The sequence below is a fragment of the Coffea eugenioides genome, unplaced genomic scaffold (genome assembly GCF_003713205.1).
Source record: "Coffea eugenioides isolate CCC68of unplaced genomic scaffold, Ceug_1.0 ScVebR1_818;HRSCAF=1559, whole genome shotgun sequence".
Taxonomy (NCBI): Eukaryota; Viridiplantae; Streptophyta; class Magnoliopsida; order Gentianales; family Rubiaceae; genus Coffea; species Coffea eugenioides.
Window position 1 is genome coordinate 12,153 of NW_020864691.1, and position 13,516 is coordinate 25,668.

At 34.0% G+C, this 13,516-nt stretch overlaps 1 protein-coding gene across 7 annotated transcripts; it reads right to left on the reverse strand.

Moving 5' to 3' along the window:
- Positions 1-2,316: 2,316 nt before the first annotated feature.
- LOC113758997 (L-cysteine desulfhydrase-like) lies at positions 2,317-11,606 on the reverse strand. Of its 7 annotated transcripts, none has more exons than XM_027301631.1 (6): positions 11,459-11,606; positions 9,513-9,570; positions 9,376-9,416; positions 6,280-6,398; positions 5,582-5,633; positions 2,317-4,165 (listed from the first exon to the last, which is right to left on the reverse strand). In XM_027301631.1, the coding sequence occupies exon 6, from the start codon at positions 4,071-4,073 to the stop codon at positions 2,718-2,720; it is 1,356 nt and encodes a 451-aa protein (XP_027157432.1). In that variant the 5' UTR covers positions 4,074-4,165; positions 5,582-5,633; positions 6,280-6,398; positions 9,376-9,416; positions 9,513-9,570; positions 11,459-11,606; the 3' UTR covers positions 2,317-2,717. The 7 variants fall into 7 exon arrangements, with proteins under 7 accessions (XP_027157432.1, XP_027157431.1, XP_027157434.1 ...); XM_027301630.1 differs by having other exon boundaries at positions 2,317-4,273; XM_027301633.1 differs by lacking the exon at positions 9,376-9,416 and having other exon boundaries at positions 2,317-4,273.
- Positions 11,607-13,516: the final 1,910 nt, after the last annotated feature.

Genomic DNA, 13,516 nt, shown 5'->3' on the forward strand with positions numbered 1-13,516 from the left:
AAACGTAAAACAGATTCACCAAAATGCATTCTAGCGGAAACATCATAACTCAGGCTCTACAAGTCCAAATCCAGAAATTCTAAAACCAACTGAAATCTAAGAAACAGGGCTAAATTTTATCAGAAGGCCTCAACAACCAATTCGGAAGCAATTCCAGCCAAAACAACCAATTACAGGCGCAATTCTTACATTCGGGTAAAACCAGAACAGCAATAGTAATTTCGACTTTTCTCACTCTACACTACTCCGATTGACCTGAAATTTTGTAGGCACCTCTAAAATATCATTCCCTACAACTTTCATGTTTTAATCCAAGGCCAATTCGGCCTCTAACTGGGAGCTAAAAATTCGGGCAGAATGTTCCTTCACAAAACCTAATTTTCTGAAATTTCTTCCAAAACAGAAATTGATTGTAATTAACCACTTTTTCCACCTCATAGAGTCCTTAAACATCATTTCCAATCATCATATATAACCACACAACCATGTTCATATTAAAACAGAAAAATTCCCAAAAATTATAAAACTTCATCAAGTCAACCACAAATCAAGAAATAATCCATCAAACCATCTCTTTAGCCATCACAAGTCACTAATTTAGCATAATCAAGAACAAAGAAAGGATTGCTAGACATGAACCTTGAAATATCAAGAAAGTTGATGGCTTAGTCCTTTGCCTTCTCTAATCACTCCACCACTACCTTCAATCTTCCTAAACAAGTGACTTTTGTGGAGGAATTTGAAAGTTTAACGGTTGATTCACAAGATTGAGCAAGAAATGGAGTTGGAGTTGAAGGCTTTCTTCTTGTATTTTTGCTCCAAGAGGTTCGGCCAAGCTTGCAGAAATTTAGGTGCTTTTTGGGTCAAAATTGAGTATTAGTAAAGGTAAGAAATAATGGTCAAAGTCAAGGTTGAATAGGAAGGTGACACTTGTCACCCTTTAGGTTTAAAACTTATCTTTTTGTCTCTCCAATACAAATATTTTAACACTTTGTAAAATAATATCACTTAATACAAAATTCCAACAAGTTGTCAAAAATATAATGCATTTACCGCACTTGCGGGTACCACGTTCAAAATACGCTCTTAATTTCTCAAAAACTAACCGATACTAGAAAAATCATTTTAAAACTATCTTTGCTCATAAACTTTATCTGGGGAATTTTTCTAATCAAGAAAATGTAGAAAAGGCGGACGATTAAATAAAATAAACCCTAGAAAATTAGAAAATTTCCGGGTTCTCACACTTATTCTTTTCGGGGCGTCACATTTTTCTTCCAAAATACATGTTATCAATCATATCTCAGTAATTGATTTTTCAACCGTTGTAATTCAGCAGCATTTTTACGAAGTGTTTTGCATCATAAAGGTTACAAGGCCATCATACAAACAGTGCAACTGTAAAGCCATAAATCAAAAACCGGAAGAGAGGTGTAACAAGGCCCTTATCCATGATTATTCATTTATTCTAGGGCAGTTACACAGAGTGCCTACTAAGATCTACAAATGCAACACAGGTTGGTGTCTATATGGCGAATTATGCTGTAAAGATATGCTGCTTCAAATAGACAATTTAACAACAGATGAACAAAATCAATCGTCAAGTGGCCAGAGATCTTCCTTAAGTTATTTAAAACATCTAAAACAGTTCCTAAACAATGAAAACATCTAAAACAGTTTCTAAAACAATGAAAAACATCTTAAACAGATTCTAACGCAAATATCTTCTTAATGATATTAGTATGATTTCCGACCCATTAAAATGTCCATACCAATCTAAGGATGTTGAAAATGAACAACGAAGTAGTCATTAGTTATACATCTTTCCAATTAGGTCCGACCAAGCATTCAGAGAAGTGTAGAAGAGACGATAAACAAGACAAACAGGAACTAGATTTAATTGAGAGCTGTCTTCCAAATATGAAAATGCTCATAAGTTGGAACTGCTCCTGTGTTTGGCTCTGTTTGAAGTTAAATTAGCAAAATCTTCCAATTTTTACGAGCTAGGACACCTTAAAGTGTATATTTTTACATAAATCAAGAATCAAATTGTTTGTGTACATAATTCATTGGAATTGACATATTAACCCGCACACATATGCACTCGTTACTTTCCTTCCACTGATTATTTATTCATTTTTAGACAGAGTACAAGAAGAAAAACATGTTCTCATGATAACCACACCCCAAGAAGACGAGGGAGGCAAGGGGCTCATCATTTTCAACCACATCAGATACCTAAAGACGTCAAATCGGTTTCACAACTTCTATTTGCAAGACTTTTACTAATAAAGAGTGAATAATATCGTGCAGAAATTTAGTGTTCTCAAAACGAGAAGTGAATACTCCACAGCTTTCAAACTTAGGCAGGCCATACAATTGTAAAACCCCATGGCATCATATTTAAAGAAGCAGAGTTATTTCAGCAGGATTAGCTGACTCTACCTCATATGGAAGGAAACGTGTAGAGTGAAATTTAAGAGAGATGGAATTATAGACTTGATAATAAAGTTATCAAAAGTTATTGCTAAAATTTAACACCAGGATAAAAATCAAAATATACCCCAACTATTGCCAGTCACTAATCAGATCACTTTTTACTAAGCGCTTGGAAGGATCATGGCCTCAGCTCTTCAACGTTTATTGGACAAGCAGATGTCCAGGCAGACAGAGACTAAGAACAACAACAAATGCCCATGATACAGACCTCTTCATTCTTAAGGCAGGTCGCTGCACGTGACTCCATCTTTGACAAGCTGGTTAATGGCATCTCTCAACTTGAGATAATCATCCACGGTGTTGTAAACTTGATGAGAAATACGGGCATATCCAGCTACTCTACCATCCCAGTTGTCCCCTCCAATCTCCCCGTCTTTCAGGGCCTGGTAATAAATAGGGACCTCTACTTCAAAATGGTCCCGCAAATGAGTCCTCAACTTTAATGCATCATCATCACTTGAAATCCTCAAACTCGAAGGCAAACCAACCATGGCCATGCTGGGACACATCTCAGGAGGAGATCCAAGATGAGTGCCCCACGCTCTGGCCAACAATTCCCCCATTCTTACAACGGCATCATGGTTCCTTTTTCTAATGCCAGCAATACCACCTTCAAATCTATTGACGAAATCTAAGACATCTGGAACGACCAGCTGAGAACTGTAGTCTCGCGTGCCAATCCAGGCACTCTCTATTGCCAAGCCATTCCCATATTCATGGGAGACTACAGGATGGTGCAAATCAAGGGCTATAGGGGACTTTCTACAGTACAAGAAAGCAACGGAGGGCGGACAAAAGAACCACTTGTGCAAGTTGCTGACATAAAAATCAGCCCCAATTTCTTTAACATCAACATGAACGCTGCCAATGGCATGGGCAGCATCCACAAACACCTGCTCCACACCTTCTTCTCGGCAAATCTGAACCAATTCACGTACGGGAATGACGACACAGGGCATTGACGTAATGTGATCAATAATGGCAAGCCTAACTTTCCTACCGTGGGCCTTACCCATGGCCAAGCCTTTGCGAAACTCGGCAATGATTTCCTGGTCAGAATGGATGGGAAAGGGAAGCTGGACCACAATGACGGAGCCACCGGCGCGGGTGACATAAGCCTCGATGGACTTCTTGACAGCCTGAAAGGCGCAGTGGAGCATGACAACGGCATCACCCTTCTGAAAGCGGCCCTCGGCAAAGGCCCAACCAACATGTTGAAGGACAATGGCAGCTGCAGTGGTGGCATTGTCAACGATGGAGACCTCATCAACGTGGTCAGCATTTATGAGGGACGTGATGAGGGTGCGGGAGCGGAGGATGCCGTTTTGGAGGTGGTTGAAGAAGAAGTCGTCGGGTTGCTGTAGGAACCGGAGCTGCCACCGCTTCTGAGCAGCGATGATGGAGGCTGGACAGCTGCCAAAGGAACCATTGTTAATTCGAGCAATACCCAGCTGGTGGTGGGCAAACTCTTGCCGTATTTCAGAGTCAGATATGAATGAGGATGGAGAAGACAACTTGAGTTTCTTAGGAATGTGGTTGTGATTGTGGTCGCCGTTGGCTTGGGGGTCTTCCATCTGTTCTCTCTTTTTCTTTTTTTTTTCTTTTTCTTTTTTTCCCTTTTCTCCACCACCCACCTTCTCCTTTTTGGGGTTCCTTGGGCTAGTGGCTGTGCAAGAGATAGGATTAGGGTTTTCTGGTGCAACAGAAATCACCAGAAACTATATGTTTTCTATCACTAGAAAAACATCCCATGCAAGGCACGTGCACCTAGTACCTGTGCAATTGTTATTTTTTTTTAAAATGTTATCTTTATATAATCGTGCAGTAGTAATGATATTTGATATCATGCATATATAATTTGGTAATACACAGTATTTTAAAAAGGTTACAAAGTCTGCAGTACCAAGAAGCAGAATAACTGGAAACAAAAGTCTTTAATGAGTAATCCAATACAGCAGTCAGTTGCTTTTTTTCCTTTTTCTTTTCAAGAGTCAATATCCATTACCTATTTCTCACTTGAAGTTCTACTTTTGCATCGCCGTTTTCAAAGCTTATAAACTCATAAAAGTCCAGAAATCTATAGACAAATTCAGCTCAAAATTTATAACTTCAAGTGAACATCTCTCAAGGAAACATTTCTGATGCAATTGATTAACGTCTGACAAAGTAAGACAAACATCATTTATTCTTATAACATTAGTCATATGTCTAAAATTCACTATCTAAGAACTATGTATCAGAAAAAATTGCCTTGCTGCTCATCTTAGACAGATCCATGTTACAGTTAAATAGATCTCTTGTAAAAACCAATGACAAAAGCAAAATCCTTCAGTTGAAACTGTCCTAAACTGTCCTAGAGGTTTAGGATCCTAGAGGTTTCAGGCATACTACAATCATAAGAAATTAAAAACAATTGGAAAGAAAAGAATAAACAACTTATTCCCCCGCTAAAAAAAAGCTTTATTCAACCTAAGTCCATCCAGAAGATTACTACATATGGTTTCTGACAGCAAGCAAAATTCATGCAACTAAATAATAAAAATATATCATGAACTGAATATCCTGACTATTCATTATGTTCTAGACAACAAAACCCTGCAGTTTATTTGACAACACCATTACTTCCTAATCACATTTCATTTAAGAGTGAACTGAGGCTTTAGTCAATCACTAATCCGAAAAGAAACAATTTTCTCCAGCCAAATCCCTTCACAGAAACTACTCGAAGTAACCAAACAAACCACATTGACAGCCACCAACACCAATGACAAACGCTACAAACTCCAAAACTCTGCTAGTAAGCGTTCCCATAACATCCCACAAATGCCTAAAGTTTAGCAAACAAATGTATTCACAATTTCAGTCATTCTCCTTTCTCATTGAGGGATTTTGCTAATGGCAGGTAAAAATCAGTTAATTTATCATAGTTAATAATATGTACAACAATTGTAACAAAACCAACATGCAAATGGTAAAAGGGATAAAAAGGTTTCATGACACACACACACTCTCTTTTTCAAAAATTACTACTCATAGAGGATTAGGTATATGATAATGACTCTTCCAATTAGAGTTAACAAACCTCCATGTCCATTATCCCAGGTCTTATGGTATGTTTTGCAGTAGCTGGATCACTGAAAAACATACAAGTAGAGAGCAGAAGTCAACGTGAAATATAAAGCAGAATAAGATGAAGATATTGACTGTGTCTGCATAGGAGGATATTTGAAATATTTACTTTAGCACTTTTTATGATGTGATGTATGTGAGATAAAAGGTGATTGGGAAGATAAAGAAGGTTGATTGAAAAATGTGTTTGTGAAGCAAGGAAATAATTTTTTGCAAATAATATGATATTCAAACACACCCAATATTCCACATTTCAAGTTTGAAGTATAAATGTTTTTGCTGAAACGAGCATAGTCATTTGTCAGGTATTCAAAAACCCCTTCTACTAAATATGGATGGGAGACGTAATTAATATCAAAATAGGAAACTGCAGCAAAAACGTGTTACCAAAAACAGAACAAATCTGATATTTAATTCAGAATATTTGATACTTTTCAGTGGTTACAGGTTTTTGAAGAATAGGATCTTTTGTTTATGGAACAGATCTTGTTCGAATTTATTAAATTATATTTTGTATTCACTCAAGTTTCTTTTATGCTAATGCAGTAGCAGCCTTTCCAAGTTCATTTACATTATTTGATGTCCGAAATATCAAAGAAGATCAATAGAAGAAAAAGTGAAATGAATGAACATAGTAGATTTATAAATTACCTATAGAATTCTCCAACAAAGAATCTGAAGCGCAAAAGCCTTTCACAAAGTTTTTAATATATATCTTTAATTTTTGGATCAGTTTCAAGCGTGAACTTCATCAACTCCTCATAGCACTCCTACAAAGGCAAGCAAACATAAGAAGTCTCAACATTTACATGTCCTGAGCATTGAAAATATCACAAATTAGATGGGAGTATGGCTTTAGTTTTTTAGAAAAATAAAGCACATGTACTTTTCGATTGCAAATATGGCTTAACTTCAGAAATGACAGCATGTGAGAAAATAGTGGGATCCAATTCCAATTTAGGGGTCTACAAGTTAAATAATCTGTCATTACCAATGATGAAATTAGAAAATGTTCATTATGGTGATCATTTTCAAAACTTGCATAGCCATACAAGAAAGGGAAAATCGTTCAAAATGTCCCTCACATTTTGCAAAATGACTTTTTTCATCCCTCACTTTTAAAAATGTATTTTTACGTCCCTTACAAATTCACATTGGTCAAATTTGATCCCTATCTAGGTTTCCGACTAATTTTTTGTCGAAATCCACCATGTGTCTTGCACATGATCATTTTTTAAGGACAAAATTATCAAATCAAAATTTACATAATCCAATCCACAATCTCTCACATTTCACAAAATGAATTTTTTTGTCCCTCACATTTCACAAAATGAATTGTTTCGTCCCTCACATTTTACAAAATGAATTTTTTCATCCCTCATATTTTACAAAATAAATTTTATCTCACATTGTTCATGTGTATGAATAACCTTTTTTTAAACTAATGTATATATCTATTTGATCTCATCTGAACAATACGAATAGCATGTAATATATCTTTATTTGATTTTGCCTGAACGTACTGTTCAGGTGAAATTAAAATAGATATATACAGGGGTTTAAAAAATTGTTAATTTTTCACTTATGGTCATTCCTTTTACTCGAAAATTGAAAACAAAAAAAGACATTTAATTCTAAACATTATCAAGTGTTTATATTGAATTAAATTTAGACAAAAAATAAACAAAGGAAAAGTATGACAAAAAGAAGTAAATAATTGACACTTTCAAATTTTAAGATACTCATAAGGCAAGAAATTCAACTGTTGGTGTTAAAGGTAGCGAGTAAAATTTCAGATTTAAACTGCAATTTGTTAGCATGACTATAGAATTCGAATTAACAACGATTAATTAGATGGTCTTATTAAACAACTCAATAAATGAATTATTACCAAAATAGAAAAGGCTACAAACATTGAATAGATTCACATGGTGAAATCATATATATATATATATAGGTTTAAAATAAAATTATTAGATTTAAATCCATATATATATCGATTGAATAACATATGTACAACTACAATTAGTCTATTTAGGTGAAATCAAATAGAGATATATTACATGTTATTTGTACTATTCAGATGAAATCAAATAGATGTATACATGAATTTAAAACAAAAAAAAAAAAACCATTCGTACACATGATCAATAAGAGATGAAAAAATTCATTTTGTGAAATGTGAGCGATGAAAAAATTTATTTTGTGAATTGGAAGGGACCAAACAATTCATTTTGTAAAATGTAAGGGACTATAAATAAATTATATAAATTTTGATTTGACAATTTTACCCTTTAAAAATTATCACATGCAGCATGTGTTGAATTCCAGCCAAAAACTAGTCAGAAATCTAGATAAGAACCAAATTTGACCAATGTGAATTTTTAAGTGACGTAAAAATACACTTCTAAAAGTAAGAAATGAAAAAAGTCATTTTACAAAATGTGAGGGACGTTTTGAACGATTTTCCCTAAAAGAAATAGTCAGAAATTCATTCTCTAAAAAGTTACCTTAGAATGTAAGAATATGATCTTGCTGCTAACAAAATTACTGTCCAGGAGATGATGAATAAAAACAACCCAAAAAACTAAACCAATGGACAAACCGGTTGGCATGAAATGCTCTAGAAAGCATTTGCAAGGTTGTTAAGTCAAAAATCAAAATGCAAGGATAACATCATAATGCCAAATGTGTGGAAAAAAAAGGAGGGAACTTCATTGTTGGAAAGTTGAAAAATTTTTCCAATTCCTTAAAGGCAATTGTCTTTTTGAATGCATGCTCAAGACAATTTCTCATCTAGTTATAAAACCTCCATTTTTAATTTTGTTTTCAAGCAGGAGAGGAATGACATTTAAGAAGCAGAAAGAGGGAAGGGGGGATTTAAAATGTGTGTGCCTAACCTATATATACAAAACTATCAGGTCAAGTAAACGGGAAAGCACTCATACCACTCCTTGTTTGAGTTTTCATCAACTAAAGCTCATTCCTTTTATGGTTTATTCTCATTATATATTATAAACTTCATAAGTACTGGAAAGACATAAAATTATTGTTTTTGGAGCCAAAATTTGATCCAGGATATGGTCATTTAAGTTGTCATGTACCTTTTAGATATTCCCTATCTTTAAGCCACACATATATATCCTCAAAATGACAATTCCATGAAATAACAGAGCAATATGTTTCCAGCAAATTAACATGACATACCTATCTTTCACTTTCTCATCAGGCATCTAGTAGTTTTTCCACCACATTGAATTCAATCAAACACTTATAAATTGGAGAAAAAGAAATACCCTCAGCACACAAAGTAAAAAGTGACTCTGGGACACCAAAAACATGGAAGCACTGTGCCATAAAATGAAACTGCAATGACATTGAACTTCAACCAAGCAAGGCTAAACTAATTGAGACCAGGACTTGTACCCAAAACCAAGTAGGCTTGTTAAGGAGGTGAACAGATTTGGTAAATCTTAGGATGATTTTGACCAAAGGAAATATTTATATCCACGTGCAGAAAATACCCCAAAATATTCTTAGACACATTAAGTAGAACAAAAACTATGCAATGCAAAATGATTTACACATGTAGATCTAACGTGTGTGCAAGAAAAGAAACAACTTAAAATTGACAATATTACATGAAAGTAACCTCAACAAAAAGCAAAAAAAAAAAAAACAACTAAATGATTTGTAACAGCAAAAAAGTAAAATTTAAGCAACTAAATATAGCACAAAACCCAATACCTCAAGTTTTTTATTATGTTGATGGCACGAGACGAAAGAAACTGCAGTTTATTGGAGGGGAAAAAATTTAATAAATAAAAACTTGAAAACCAAAACTGAAAATTAATCAATATGAGCAAGGAAAAAAAGGATTATACCTTGTAGCAATAGCAGATACAAACTCATCCCATGACAAACAGAAGACGCTCAAAGCTCCTAAGAAACAAATTTGGCAAAGTAAATAATGGGGAAAAAATTAAACCTAAATAGATTGGAAATAAATAGCAAAAGAAATATAGAAGCATAAAACAAAATAATGAAAGAATAACTACCTGAATCTGTTACTACAAAAATTGAAGAACACATAACAAAATCATATAATTAGGGAAAATCCTAATCTACAACGAAATTGGAAATATATGAGATCAGATCTCAATCTAACAGAGCCATAGATGCACAGACTGCTTCTTCAATACTGTAAAGAAGAACAACAATGAAAACCCAAGTTTCTTAATTACTTAGATATTTAAGAAAAAATCATAAGAGAAAAATATGCAAAACAGAGAATAGGAGAAGATATTTGAGTAAGGAGTGAAGAAAACCAGGAAAAAATGTAACAGAAGAAGGATATACGATCTCTGAAGTTTGGTTTGTGAAGAAAAGTAGAAAAAAAAATGGAAGATGAGAAGGATAGCTGAACTCTGAAGTCTGAACACAAAAAATAAAGTAAATGGGGTAACAAATTCCAATTTTTTACATCATTAAGGAAAAGAAAATTGAGGATTAGCATCCACAAAAAAAAAAGCTAGTCATTTCTTTTAAGGTATCATCTGGAAATTAACTAAGATAATAGTCATTAGTATCCAGGTCTAGAGACGCAAAATAGGATCAGAAAGTCATCAAAATTTTAGGCAGGCAATGCAAAGCAAATTGTAGTAGACATGAAATTCCATTAGTTGGTTAACTTCCCAACACAGAATATAATACCAAATCTACTTATCATGCACTTTGGGCAGAAAAGAAACCAAGTTGTTTTTTTTTCTTTTTATGTTGGTAACTTAACTAACTTATATAGGTTTACCTACCACAACCAGGACCTTCCGGGGACCCTTCTTTCTTTCCGATTTTTTCTCAAAGTGAAAACCTCTGTTGTTGTTTCATAAAATTGATTGATTCGAACTCAATTATTATAAGAGACTAACTCAATACAGACAAAAGTGAGGGCAGAAAACTCAAACCATCAAAATGCCGTAAAGACTCCAATTGACTTTATAAACTCACTAGTATCAAAAGCTATACATTCAGTTAAAAAGCTTAGAAATAAATGCTCACAGAAATGAAAAATCATGATAATCAACTGCTCTGAGCCTTTAATTTAGTTCTCTCTTAGTAATGAAACACGTATCAAGTGCATCCGCAGAAACAATTGATTAAAACAGAAACAGGAACCATTATAAGCCTTGAGCAAATGAAAGCCATCAAAAAAATTATTAAATCACCCCCTTGCTACTAAAATTGTACCAAACTAATACACAATGTCAAATACAGCACTGCAACCCGTAAAAAATGAAAAAGAAACGTTGCCACAGATGAATACATAAACCATTTGGGGACTTAATTCGTTTCAATGTCATAATCCATTCAGGTATCAAAATCGCACAGACTTTTTATTTCTCCACCACAAAAATAGCCATTACAGAAAATCAACATATATAGAACAACAAAGGATTTGCATCTTTAGAAACCCAAAAGAAAGGAGGTAATTGAGCGGATATCTCAAACAATCCCAAAAGAAGAAGGTGATTTCACCATAACTCAAATAATACCCAAAATTTTCGGTAGAAATTTTTGGACAAAGGAATTAGGGAGAAGGAGAAGGTACTTGCAATATCTGAAAATTGGGGAAAATTAGAAGAAAATGAGAGAAAATTTACAATCGGGCAAGAAGAGGTAATTACAGGAATAACTCAAACAATCCCAGAAGAAGAAGAAGGCGATTTCACCCATAATTCAAAAAAGTTTGGGCAGAGATTTTCGGCCAAAGGAATTAGAGCAAGAAAATTGACGAAATTTAGGGAGAAAAAGGAGAGATGAAAGAACCTACCTTGTTGTTGCAGAGAGTTGGTGGAGAAATTTCACCTTTCGCAACCCACGCACTCTCGATGAACCCTTGTTCTTTGTTCTCTTTTCCAAAGTAATTAAAAGAAGCAGGGCACAGTTATCCGATTAAACCAGCAGTCAAGTCTATGAAAGGCCAGAAACGGCCAGTGTATAACAAAATGTTTAGATTAAGTGCTACAGTGTATTAAAAAAAGGGCGGTGCAACGGCACGGTTGGTGGGACCCGGGGAGAGGCTAATTTCTCGTTCAAAACGTTTCTCATATTTTATAAAATAATTTTTTTTATCCTTCACTTTTAAAAATATAATTTTACATTCTTTATAAATTCACATTGATCAAATTTGATTCCTATTTAGATTTTCAACTAGTTTTTAGTTGGAATCCGCCAGGCTTCTTGCACATTATCATTTTTTAAAAGCAAAATTATCAAATCAAAATTTACATATTTTGATTCATAATCCTTTATATTTTACAAAATAAATTTTTTCGTTCCTAACATTTTACAAAATAAATTATTTCGTTTCTCACATTTCACAAAATGAATTTTTTCATCCCTCACATTTTTCAAAATGAATTTTTTGATCCCTCATTGATCATATGTACGAATAACCATTTTTTTAAACCCATATATATACCTATTTGATTTTATCTGAATAGTATGAATATCATGTGATATATTTGTGAGGACCCGTAAAATTTCTCTTATTTTATTTTATTTTTTTCCGCGTGCATTTTCCTTACTTTATTTTGTTATATTAATTTTTCAGAAATTTTTATAAGTGAGTATCATTTTTAAATCATTTTCTTGGTATAAGTTATTACATGTTAAGTTTGAGGTGCGTTATGGACGTGGGACCCGCTAGTGCGATTTGTGTGATAAAATTTTGACGACTAGATGAAGTTTGGCATTAAGGGATATTATTTTACAAGGTGTTAAGAGATAATTAGAAATTAACTAGATAGATTAACCTTTGGTAAACAAAGAGATGAGAACAAAACCCTAAAAGCCAAGTGTTGTGAAACTATTGGGAGTTGAATTTTGACCAAGGTTATTTAACTTTTCTAAAATCAAATTTTGACCAAATTGTTTTCATTTCTTTCTCTAACTTGGCCAAACCAGTTGAGAGGAGAAAAGAGAGAAAAACTTCATCTTGCATCTTCAATTTCTTCCACAAATCTTGAGTTACAACCATTAAAATCTCAACTTACTCCATAAAAGTTACTTGCTAATGAGGATTAAAGGTGTTGGTGGAGTGATTTTGGAGGAAGAAACTCTAAGTTTTTACCTTTCTTGAGGTTACTAGGTAACTTTCCTAAACAAATCCCTTTTTACTTCTAATACTAGCATACTTGTGGTTGGAGTTGCAAAATATGTAGTTTTATGAGATATATGATGACTTGAGGTGGTGATGTGGGAAATTTCAGCTTTATGGTAAATTTCCTGCTCTTATTTGATGCTTGAGCATTAGCCTTAGATTGATAGTTTTGTTATGTGTAATATTGAGCTTTTATATGCTAGTTTTACTTGCCTACGAAAAATTTCAGTTTGTGTGTATCAATTTCAGATTATGATTCTGCCCTATTTTTGGACCCAAACTGACCTGCATATTCGTCTATGATAAAGGCCGAATCAGCTCTTGCTCAAAACATGAAAGTTGTAGGAAATTGAGTTAACTATCTATCTGTAAAATTTCAGCTCAATAAGAGTACTGTATCTTGTGAAATGACTAAAATACCCTTGACTGCCCAAATGCCCTATTTCACGGACAGTTTTCTGTTTTCTCTGAAATTTCAACTTTTGACCTTGAAAATGCAAGAACTGGGTGTCGATGTCTTAATAAGAAATGTAGGTCTATGTCTTAGCTTCAAAATGCCATAAAATGTGCCTCAATCTGATAAGTTTAGCTTCAGTTGTGACTAAAATACCAAAAGGTGAGTGGAACTTGATGATTTTAGAATTTCCTTTGCTTGACATAATATTCGTGATCTAAGGCTTGGACTTGAGTAAGAAAACTATCTATGATGGATGAGGAGCTTGATTA